This window comes from Typopeltis vanoorti, chromosome 16 (genome assembly GCF_054136105.1).
Source record: "Typopeltis vanoorti isolate ZY-2024b chromosome 16, IOZ_Tvanoo_1.0, whole genome shotgun sequence".
Classification (NCBI taxonomy): Eukaryota; Metazoa; Arthropoda; class Arachnida; order Uropygi; family Thelyphonidae; genus Typopeltis; species Typopeltis vanoorti.
Genome location: NC_143564.1, coordinates 68674919 through 68687492, shown reverse-complemented (window position 1 = coordinate 68687492; position 12574 = coordinate 68674919). Strand labels below are relative to the sequence as shown.

At 38.1% G+C, this 12574-nt stretch overlaps 1 protein-coding gene across 3 annotated transcripts in view; it reads left to right on the top strand.

Annotated features, from left to right (window-relative positions):
• The window catches only part of Galt (Galactose-1-phosphate uridylyltransferase), a 235823-nt gene that overhangs the window by 124104 nt on the left and 99145 nt on the right, over positions 1-12574 (top strand). For all 3 annotated transcript variants that reach the window (XM_090406502.1, XM_090406501.1, XM_090406503.1), the window contains exon 9: positions 2505-2659. In XM_090406502.1, the coding sequence (XP_090262628.1) occupies positions 2505-2659 (155 nt within the window). The remainder of the gene's footprint in view (positions 1-2504; positions 2660-12574) is intronic.

The following is a 12574-nucleotide window of genomic DNA, read 5'->3' as shown; positions in this document are numbered from 1 at the left end:
TTGACAGTTTCGTAAGGAAAAAGAAAATCTTCTTTGTATCTATTAAATTTAATGAATTGACAAAAAAACATTACAGGCAGAGTTAATTACAATACTATCAACAAGATTTACTCAAAATAACCACCATTAGCATCGATCACAGCTTCAATTCTGCTTCGGAACCTCGAACAAGCTGATGCTACAGTCTCCCTGGGAAGGGCCGCAAAAACTGTTTTAATTTTATCCATTAACTGGGCTTTTGTATTACTGGAAGTGCGATTGGTGTCTTTTTCAACTGCGCCCCATACAAAATAATCCATGGGGTTAATGTCTGGGGAGTTTGGAGGCCAAACATTTGGACTGGTGAAGTCGTAGAAATTTTCAGACAACCATTTTTGACTTTTCCCAGAGGTGTGGCAAGGGGCCGAATCCTGCTGCCATACATACGGCCTACCATTGGCTACCCTTGTTATCCAGGGCTTGACTACAGTTAGCAACTCCACGAACAAAGCCTGAATTCCAATGCTAGGGTTCTTCAACACCTGTTCCTGCAGATTTGCGAGGAATTCTGCTGTACGAACGCAATCAGATCGTCTGCTAGGGATCTTTCTTCTTGCTACATCCTCGTAGTCACCATTGCAAGTCTCTAGTTCATGCCTGATTGTTTTTACTGTATTCAGGGAGCATTGGGCAGCAGTCGTAATATCCTTATTTTGATGGCGGGCACGAATCATCATGATACAAGTTATTCTCTTCCATGATTCAGGTGGGTTCCAGCTATCCATCCTTTCTGACATCTTGTATATGAATGAAGAAGGGTCCAAACTTTTAAATGAAGAGAAGTGTGTGTTAATACATGTAACTTACGGAAAAATATAATTAATTATAAATATGTCAAATTTATCCCGAACACCCTGTATATTCCCATTATCTGATTTATTCATAGTGATTTGATAATTTGTTAATGGATATTAGGTGCTAAGACCACCAAATATCCACTGATATCCATGCAATACCATTACTTAGCTAGTCAGGCCAGTGGATAGCTAATAATGTCAAGCTACAAAGAAGTCAAAGCATTGTCTTAAAATTTTTTAACTACTGTGATTAGAAAGTACTTCCATAGCTCAGTTGGTATAGACAAAGCCATTTAGTCAGAAAAACCTGGGTTCAATTCCTGTCCAAGATGGGAAGAACCTTTATCTGGTCTCTTTCAACTAAAGGTGAGTTAGCCAGTGTCATACAGAAGTAGGGGTTTTTTCACTTGGAAACTCTTGTTTATCATCCCCCAGAACAGGCAAACCATCCCCATGAACACATGCATCTACAGACATAGTGCATCTACATGCATCTACAGACATAGACACACTGGGACACATAGGACCAACCACCTTATCCTCAAGATGGTTGCGGTTGTGAAGTCCACAGCTAAGAACCTTAATGATTCATGAAAGCTTAAGAAGAAGATTAGAAAACATAGTATCTCAACTTATTTTAAAAATAATAAAATTCATTAAAAAACCACCTTTGAATAAAAACAGAATCCAGTTATTGATATATCTTATCATTTCAAAATATGGTAGCATGATATGTAATATACTGAATTAATAATGAAAATAAATATATTTGGACATTTTGAAATTATTTTATTTTATTTATTTATTTTTTTTGAAATGTAAGCGATGATATTGAAAAAACAAAGGAGAGAGAAATTTGGAACACTGTGATATTAGGGGAGGGGGGGGGATAATAAAGGAACAAAACTTGTCAGAGGAGAAGTGTAATATCATTTAGGGTACATTTGATAGCATTTACTTATAAAGTGCAAGTTATAAGCATAGAAATTTGCTACAGTATTATATTGAGAAATATGTTAATATATTAAAGTGAAATTGCTCTATGTGATTCAGTAAGTAAGGCAACTTACTGCTTTCATTTATTCCTGCTTGCTGGTTAAGTTATTCTCAACCAATTCATTTGTTTCTTTAAGCATTTATGTAATTGGAAAAACACTTCTTTTGAGTTCAGTTTTACTTTGAAAAGTTTATACAAGAAAAAAAATAATTCAGAAAGAGCATAAAAAACTATAGGATAGATTAAAGCAAATCACTAACAATTGCTCAGTTTGTAATCCTACTCATTAAAACTGCATTCATATTAAATTCATTGATCTAATGTAATTGTATATTATACTTGACAAGAAATTTTATTTTAATCCTTACCCAAATGTAAGCAAACAAAGTTTGTGAAAGTTTGCTTCATTGGCAAACTTTGTTTACACTTGGGTTGAAACAAGAATATAATATCTTGTCAAGTATAATATACTTAGTAACCAAGTGAAAAATCCTTCTACTAATATGGTTGTTAACAGTGAATGAAATCAGTAGTTTAATCTGACCTCATTCATTGTTAATTTCAAAACCATCTATCTAGAAAAGAAAACACTGCTGTAGTTTACTATCTTGTATATTTCAGTATTATGAGAAGTATGAATGTGAATAAATATTTACTTAATATTTTGTTAGGAGCACCTACTGGCACTCAGTTCAATTTAAATCAGGATCATTGGCAACTACATGCTATTTACTTTCCACCTTTGCTTAGATCAGCAACTGTGAAGAAATTTATGGTGGGCTATGAAATGCTTGCACAACCACAGAGAGACTTAACTCCTGAACAGGTAGTTATCTACATTTAATAAATAATATATAATTTGGAAAACTTTTTTTATTGCATGTAAAAAGTTTTATTGTAATAAATATAATTTTCAGAACCCTCATCTGTAACACAAAACTCATTGTATGAAGTATGCAATGACAGTGAATGTTCATTCACATAATGGTATCCATGCAAAAAAATATGCAAAAGAAAAAAAAAAATTGTTCAGTACACCTTTATATAATTTCCATGAATTACTTCTTATTCTATCATCATCATCTTTCATTATTAACAGTTGCTTCTGAATTTATCTCTTATTATTTATTATCTTTTTCCCCCCTAGTCACTTTATATATATATATTCATCATCTTTTTTTGATGAGTCAATGATCATATATATATGGTCCACACATGAAAGGCCATAAAACCTATAGCACAATAGTACCATGTGTAGGCAAGAGAAATAGAAGAAAGGAGAAGTCTGTTCAACATGCTTCTTTTCCTGTTGTTTCTCAAGCTTAGCAAATCACATTAAAATAACTTTCCTGATATCACTTTTGTCACTTACTTCTGATTTTCAGAGTGATACAGAACTTAATGTTAACCAAAACTACTACATGCATAGTAGTTTATAGCTGAAATATAGTCTATGGTTATATACAATAATTTAGTTGTCTTCACTCTTCTTATTACTGCAATAATTCTCTACATTGTTCACTACAGCATTTCTCCATTACTGTCCTTAGGTCTTGCTTAGTGCAGTTTTATTAATGGAGCCCTCAGCATTCAGTCTTAAATGCTGAGGGCTCAATTAATAATTCTCTGAAATTCCAAAGTGTAAAACCTTGCACTTACTCTAGCATTTCTTCCGCCCTTGACGTAACCAACCTTGGTGGGAGAATCTCAACCTAGAGAGACGAGTAGTGTGATAGAGGGTAAAAATAACTAGCAAAATATGAATGAAAAAATAAGAGTGCGGAAAGTTTGAATGATTGTGAAGTTTTCGGAGATGATCTTAATTGGGAGGATGAATGGTGAGCAAGAGTGGCTAACTTGCAGAGAGAGAGAGAGAGAGAGATAGATGAGCTGAAAGAGGAGGTGGAATGTCTCGGGAATGAGATGAAAAGTGTGAAAGATGAGATTAGGCAAATGAAAGAGATGGATGCAAGGCTAATCAGAGTAGGAGTGAGAGAGAGAGTTATGGGAATGATAGAAGAGGAGAGAATAGAAACAGTCAGAGAGAGAGGGAATGAGAAGAATTGAGAAAGTGCTGTCATGAATAGAGTGATGGCAGGTAAGTAGGGAACACAGAGAGAAAGGGTTAGAGGAGAGAGAAAGAGTGAGGGAGGCAGGTGAGCAGTCAAGGAACAGAGTGGTAAGAGGTGTGATGTATGGAGACTCAATGATCTGTGGTATGCAAGAAAGAATATCAGAGGAGTGTTTGCCTGGAAGAACAATAGAAAGTGTGACTATGTCAATTAAGTGGGGTGAAAGGGTGGATAAGATGACTGTGATAGTGGGCACAATGACTTGAGAGGCAGTGTAAATCCTGTGGCAAGAGATCTGAGATTCATGATTGAGGTTGTACAAAAGAAAATGCAGAGAAAAAATATAGTGTGTGTTACCCAGGTATGATAACGACAAGCTGAGCAGAAGAGCAGTAATAATGAATAGCATAATAGCCAGAATGTGTCAGAAGAGAGGATTGGAATATGTGGATGCTTGGAGGCATTTGAAGACAGAAGGAACTGTATGCGAGAGACTGAATGCATTTGAATGAGGTGGTAAGTCATACACGTAGATGTTAAAAAGTAAAGGGGATAATACAGAGCCCTGTGGGAGACCATTGTGAAGGAATCTGGGCCTGCTCTTTTTTTGCCGATATGGACCAGATCTTTCTGTTGGAGAGAATGGATTCAAAAAGCTAGAACTTTTTTTGCATCTTATAATGTTTCCTAGCTTTAGGAAGAGGCCTCTGATCCAGACTGTGTCATAAGCTGATGTTAGGTCAATTAAAGTGGCTCTAGATTTAAGTTTCTTCTGGAAGCCTGCTTCAATCTTTGTTGTCAGGGCCAGGTCAGAGGGGATAATGATAGGTATAGAAGCAGTGACATTTTTATGCTTTATACTAATGCCAGCAGTATCCAGAATAAAGAAGATGAATTGGTAGTGTTGATATCATCAGCTTAGCCAAAGATTATTGGGATCTGTGAGATGTAGTTGACGGAAGATGGTATAATAACAGGAATAGAAGTAGCAGGGTACAGCATTTTTCGGCAGGAGGATAGGATAGGAAGGGAAAACGCAGTGGTGGAATACTGCTTATGATAAGTGATGAATTATGTCCTCTAACAGTGGAGGCTTTGGAAGGCAGTGACATGAATGGTTTTGAAAGCATATGGTGTGAGGTAGAGGTGGGAAAGACAGCATATTTAGTGGGGTGTTGCTACAAGCCAAGGAGCACAGAGGGTGAGGAGCAGCAGGAGATGTTTAGGCAGTTGAGCTTGGCAAGTACAAGAAGAATGATTTTATAGGAGATTTTAACTACAGCAGTATAAGTTGGGAAGAGGAAAATACATGTAGTAATAGGGTAATGGAATTTCTAGAATTCTTGAGGGACAAATGTCTTAGGCAACATGTAATAGAGGAAAAAAGAGATTCAAGAATTTTGGATTTAGTCATAACATCAGAAGAGCTGATAATAACTGAGATGACATTCCTCCCCCCCGCAGTTGGAGAGAGTGTCCATGTGGTTTTGACTTGGAAGATGAATAGACAGGCAGGAGTGTTAAAGAAAAGGGAATGTATATGGAATTATATGATTGTAATAGTCTTAGATATCAACTTGGGGCATTTCCCATGGGGGGTGGAATTGGAAGGATGGCATACCATTAGTGCTTGGAAAATTGTGAAGGAATATTTGTAGCAGCAATAGTAAGCTGTATTCCATGAGTGAAGAAGAGGTTACAATTTAGTGTAAAGTGGATGACAACCAATATCAAACAGGAACTGCAGGTGAAAAAGAGGTTATGGAAGAGATATAAGGAGAGGGATGAAGAGTAGATGCATGAGGAATATAAGACTCAGGCAGGAGAGTGACCAGTATGGTAAGGAAGGCAAAACTGGAATATGAGAAGTTGGCTCTAAGATCCAAAGAAAATCCTACGGAATTTTTTAGCTATGTGGCCAGTAGGAGGAGAAATTATTGTGGAAGACTGACATTGTGGGATAAAAATGGGAATAGTGTGACTGATGCAGAGGACATATAGAGTTGTACAATGAACACTTTATTGGAGTATTTCATTCTGGAGAAGTAATTTTGAATACTAGAGGGATAGGGCAGATTAGAGGTGCAAGAGGAGGGCATGTTCCAAATACTGAGTACTCTGGAAATTAGTAAAGCTGTGGGATGGATGATATTTCAACATGGGTTTTTGAGAGATGTGCTAAAGAACTGACAGTTCCGTTGACCTGGCTTTTCAATGAAAGTCTGGCTATAGGAAAGGTACCCAAGGAATGGAAGGAAGGTAAGACAGTGCCATTGCATAAGGGTGTTAGCAGACTGAACGTGTCTAATTATAGGCCAGTTTGTGTTTCATCAGTAGATGTTAAGATTTTGGAGAAATTAGTGAGGGACCATATACAGCATTGGGCAGATGAGGGTAATGTTATCTGTAAGAGTCAACATGAATTTGTTAAGGGACGCTCTTCCTTTGGGTAATATTATTGCCTTTTATAATAATTCACAAAGACAATGAAAATAGGCAGAATCATTGAAAATGTCAACTGTGTTGTGAATGGAGAACCTGTGGAACAAGTGAAACATTTCAGCTATTTAGGCACGATTTTTACTGAAGATGGTAAATTAAATATAGAAATAGACAACAGAATCAGCAAAGCTGGTATGGTAGGAAGTCAATTGAATAAATTCATATGGAATAAGAGAGAAATTAGTCAGAATACTAAATTAGCTGTATACAAGACAGTGTTTAAGCCAGTTTTAACTTATGGATCTGAGAGCTCGGTCAAAAGTAAAACACTTTACCAAAGAATAGAGACCACAGATATGAGAGTCCTGAGAAAGATTATAGGCGTGAACAGATGGCATCAATGAAATATCATATTAAAAACGAGGATATTAGGAAAGAACTTGACATTGTCAACATCCAGGAATGCATTAGCAGAGCTAATCTCAGGTGGTATGGTCACTTAAACAGAATGGGCGAAGAAAGATTAGCAAAACAAGTGTTCTCTGCCAGGTTGGCAGCAAAACGACCCAGAGGAGGACGAAGATATAGGTGGATTGATATGGTACAAAGTGCCTTAGACGATAGAAATATAAGATCTGATAATGTTGGAGTCTTGACAAGTAACAGACTGATTTGGAGGAAAATTGTTGATAGGAAGTTAGTAATGATGTAATTTTTTTTTTCATGTAGTACTATCATATCCTGTACACCCCTTGAGGTTACATGGCAGGAATTTGATGATGATGATGAATGATATAATAAATTGACAAGAGCCGTTGATGAGGGAAAGGCATATACTGCCATTTTTTTGGATTTTGCAAAGGCATTTGACAGGGTGCCACATGATAAGCTGATATTTAAGTTGCAGCACATGGGTTTAGATGTCGGATTAGTCAACTGGATTCAGGATTGGCTGTCTGATAGGTATCAGATAGTTGTGTATGGTAGGGCAATATCAAGGAGGCAGAAGGTTATAAGTGGAGTCTCACAGGGCTCAGTAATGGGACCTGTATTATTATTATTATTATTATTATTATTATTAAACAAGACCTCATGGAGTCAAAGACTCATCTAGGAGGTCCTTTTATCTCACACACATCTCATCATACCGTGTCTTAAACACATTCAAACTCCTTGCAGACACCACACTCTCAGGCAAGGCATTCCAATCACTCACAACTCTGCATGAAAAAAACCTGCTTCTCACTCTCCTACTCACACCCTCTTTATACAGTTTCCAGGGATGACCTCTGGTTCTCCCCTGATCTCCCACTACTCTCTGTAGAACTTCTCCACCATTGATCCTATAACAACTCCTTACCAACTTCTAGGTCTCTATCATATCTTCCCTCTTCCTTCTCTCCACTAGACTCTGCAAATTACATCTTTTCAATCTTTCCTCATACTCGACATTTCAGAGGTCAGAAACTACCTTAGTCAGTCGCCTTTGGATCCTTTCCTACATCTCTTCATCCTTCTGAAAACCAGGTGACCAAATCTGTGCACAATAGTCCATGTGTGGCCTAATCAAAGCCTTATACAATGGAACAAGAATCTCCTTACGTCTACACGTCAGTGTCCTCCGCATCATTTTAGAAGTCTTTGTGTTGTCTTCACAATTTTGGCGATGTGTCCTCTAAATTTTAGATCCTTATCCACTATCACCCCCAGATCTCTTATTTCCTCTACTTCCAACAATATATTCTCACCAAGCATAAATTCTGCATCCCATCTTTGTTTTCCAAATTTTAAAACCTTACATTTTGCAACATTGAACTCACATCCCCATTTGCTTGCCCAATCACTCAATTTATTCAAATCTTCTTGCAAGGCCACAACATCTTCACTACTCTTTATGGTTCGTCCCAACTTTGCATCATCTGCAAACAGCTGAATATCTCCATCCAAATCTTTGCCAATATCATTAATATACAAGTTAAATAGCAATGGCCCTAAAACAGACCCCTGAGGCACACCACTAGTGACTTTCCTTTTCCTGGATATTGCACCCCCATACACAACTTGTTGATACTTATCAGATAGCCAGTCTCCAATCCAATGCACTAATCTAATATTCCACCCCATCTGATCTAGTTTGACTGTCAACTTATCATGAGGTATTCTATCAAAAGCTTTTGCGAAATCCAAGTATATTACTGTGTATCCTTCTCCTCTGTCCAAGGAAGCAGTCACTTTATTGTAATAAGTAAGTAGATTACTAAAACATGACCTCCCTTTAGCAAATCCATGCTGTCCATCAAAGATTATACCATTGTTGTCAACCCAACTCTGGATCCTAGTTCTCACAAGCTTCTCCAACAACTTAACCACAACACCTGACACACAGATAGGCCTATAGTTCGATGCTTGAGTTCGATCACCTCCTTTATGAAGTCGCACAATCTTGCCCTCCTTCCACTCTTTAGGGACTTAAGCATAAGAGAAGTGGAAGTAACCAATTTCATGAGGTCTACAAAGACCAGGCAAGGAGGGTGACTTGGTTGGTGAGAGTAGCTAAAGAGAGATATGAACAGCAGTTAGCTAATGAAGCCACAAAGAATCCTAGGGAGTTCTTTTGATATGTAGACAGCAAAAGAAAGAATGATTATGGAAGAATGACATTGATAGGAGAAAATGGTATAAAGACAGCTGTTGCAGAATGTGTGGTGGAGATACTTAATCAGCAGTTCATAAAGATCTTTCAATCTTGTGAATGTGACTTCATGGAGAGATTAAGAGCAGTTGATGATGGGGAGGAGAGACTGACTGTAAGTGAGCAAGAGGTGTTTGGGGAGTTGAGTAAACTAGATGTAAATAAGGCTGTGGGACTTGATAATATATCACGGCGTATTCTGAAGGAATGTGCCAGAGAGATTATCAAGTCCCACAGCCTTATTTACATCTAGTTTACTCAACTCCCCAAACACCTCTTGCTCACTTACAGTCAGTCTCTCCTCCCCATCATCAACTGCTCTTAATCTCTCCATGAAGTCACATTCACAAGATTGAAAGATCTTTATGAACTGCTGATTAAGTATCTCCACCACACATTCTGCAACAGCTGTCTTTATACCATTTTCTCCTATCAATGTCATCCTTCCATAATCATTCTTTCTTTTGCTGTCTACATATCAAAAGAACTCCCTAGGATTCTTTGTGGCTTCATTAGCTAACTGCTGTTCATATCTCTCTTTAGCTACTCTCACCAACCAAGTCACCCTCCTTGCCTGGTCTTTGTAGACCTCATGAAATTGGCTACTTCCACTTCTCTTATGCTGCCTCCACAAAGCCCTTTTTCTCTGTATTGCATGCTTAATCTCTTTATTCATCCATCTCACACCTACCTTATTTAACCTTCTCACCCATGGTATACATTTAGACATTGCATCTACTAAATAATTTTTGAAAATCCCACAAGCTGCATTGATCTCTTTTCCAGCTAACTCCTCATTCCATGCTACACCTGCAAGCTGTCTCCTGAGCTCTTCATAATCACCCCGCCCCCCTTGTAGTTCCACATATACTCTTTTTTCACAGGGGTCCTTGCACTGCTGGCAATCACCCAGGTAATCATCTCATGGTCACTTTCACCAATTGGTGGATGATTTGATACCTCATTGATAATTACATCCTCCGATGAGATGACCAAATCCAAGACCCTTAATCCTCGTGTGCCCTCTGTTACATACTGTCTGAGGTAGTTATCCCTCAAAAACTCAAGAAACTCATTTTCTTTGCTTCCAGTTGCTATATCTTCATTCCAGTCTATATTGCCATAATTAAAATCACCCATAATGATCACCCTTTTCTTACTTGCTTGGCTTATTTGACTATACATTTCACTATCACCACCATCCACATTACCAGGTCTATAACAACATCCCACCAAGTATTTGATTCTATTCACCTCTATCTCACACCATACTGCCTCAAAACCACTGGCCCTATTTCCCTCTTGCATCTCTACCTTGTATGGACATAACTCTTTCTCTATCATCAATAGCACTCCCCCTCCCTTTTTACCCCTTCTATCCTCACAAAACACATCATACCTTTCCATCTCTATTCCTGTCAGGATGTCATCCTCATCTAACCATGTCTCACTTATTCCGACAATCTCTGGGTGCACAGATGCAATTAGTGCAACCATTTCATCCGTCTTGTTTCTTATACTTCTAGCATTGGTATACAAACACAACAACTCATTTCTGGATCTACAGCTAGTTCCACTGATACCACTCACTCGATGTGATCTCTCCCTGCTGGACTGGGGCCACTTCCCTTTCTGCTTCATTTTAGAACCCTTTGCAATTGCATCTGTTTCTCTTGATCCCCGATCATCCCATTACTTTCCTGCCTACACATGCTCTCACCTCCTCTTGGAGCATCCACCTTTCTCACGCTGTGTACCCCTGTCCACCCTGAGCCTCCCCGTTTCCCTGCTCCTCTTGCACACCCATTCTCTCATTTTCTATACTCATACCACTCACTTCCTCATTCATTTCCACTTCTTCAATCTCTCCTGCTCTTCCACATCACTCCCCTCTTGATCTGATTCATTCTCTCTATTCACTGACTACCCTTCCTGTCACACTTCGTCCCTCAAACTCATTTCACACATTAACAAACTGTACTTCCATCTCCTCACACATTTCAGCCAGAATATCATTCATAATCCTTGCTCTCCGCCTCATTTCACCACAATAATACCTAGGCAACACACTGACTACCCTTCCTGTCACACTATTCTCTTTTATCTTTCCAAGCAGTCTCCTGACATTTATTTTGACATGCTCTTTGTTCTCTCTCAAATCATTTGTACCAATTAATACAATTGACTCTTTTGCTCGTTCCCGCCTCATATTCAATGCCTCAATCACTCTACTCATTTTACCGCCTGGAAAACATACCTTGTGCATTTTATCCTGTAGCATACCTTTAATAATGGAGTCGCCATACAACGCCACTTGCTCATCTTTCATTAACTCTTTCATGCCATCACGATTTATTTTAATAGTTTTGACCTGAATTCTCTTAATTTCATTCCGCATCCATTTCATTTCTTGCTTCATCCAATCCAATTCACCTTCCGAACCTCCCGACACATTCTCTCTATCATTAAATCTTTCTAACTTTCTAACTCTCGACCCCCTCTTCTCACTTTCCCTCTCATTCATCCTTCTTTGTTTCCGTACTTTCGGTCCAACATACGTCCAACTTTCACTATCATTCTTCTCACTTTCACTCTCACATATCTTTCTTTGTTTCCGTACTTTCGGACTAACATGCGTCCAACTTTCGCTATCATTCTTCTCACTTTTACTATCATTCATCATTCTTTGGTTCAGTACTTTCTTTCCAACATGCATCCAACTTTTGCCATCATTCATTCTTTTTTCGCTATCATTCATTCTTTCGATTTTTTTTACTTGCGATTTCTGCATCACGCCATTTCTACTTTCATTCGTTCTCTCAATTTCGTTTCTTTCCACCTCACTTTCGTCCCTTTTAACATCCGTTACTGTTGTCAAATCGCTCTTTTTCTTTTTTCCTGATTTTTTAACATTTTTTCGCCTGTCTTTCCCACCATCCTTCTCTTTCAAATGTGCACTCGCGACACAATCGGTACTAGCACTTTCTTTCATCAATTTCATATTCGCATTCATCAGTTCCTCATTCAGGTCACACTTCGCATACACCCTTCTTCCATCCGCACTAAACATCCACAAATCATTTATGTAATCAAAGGAATACATATAATAGACCTCACACTTATCGAAACGACTGAAATCTAAATTAAAATCATGGAATGACAATGCCGCCGCCATTTTTTTTTTTTTCTCTGCAGGTTACTAGGTCTAATAATAACGATTTCATATTTAGTTTAGGAAAGAAAAAAACCTCACACTAATAATATCGGTAGCGTACAACGTTTACAGCCGCTCTTACTTAAACAATTACGCATATATACTTAATTATTCCTAGTAAAACTTATCTGAATCAGGAGCTCTTCAAATCGCGTCCGTAGCACTTGGCCCACTAGCGCCCTCCTTTAACTAAAATATTGTTTAACCTTTATATCAATGACATTGGCTGTGGATTGCAGGGAGATAGTCTGTTGTTTGCAGAAAGTTAATTCTGCAAACAATTCATGTTTGCAGAATTCATGTTAAGCTGGAAAGGGTTAT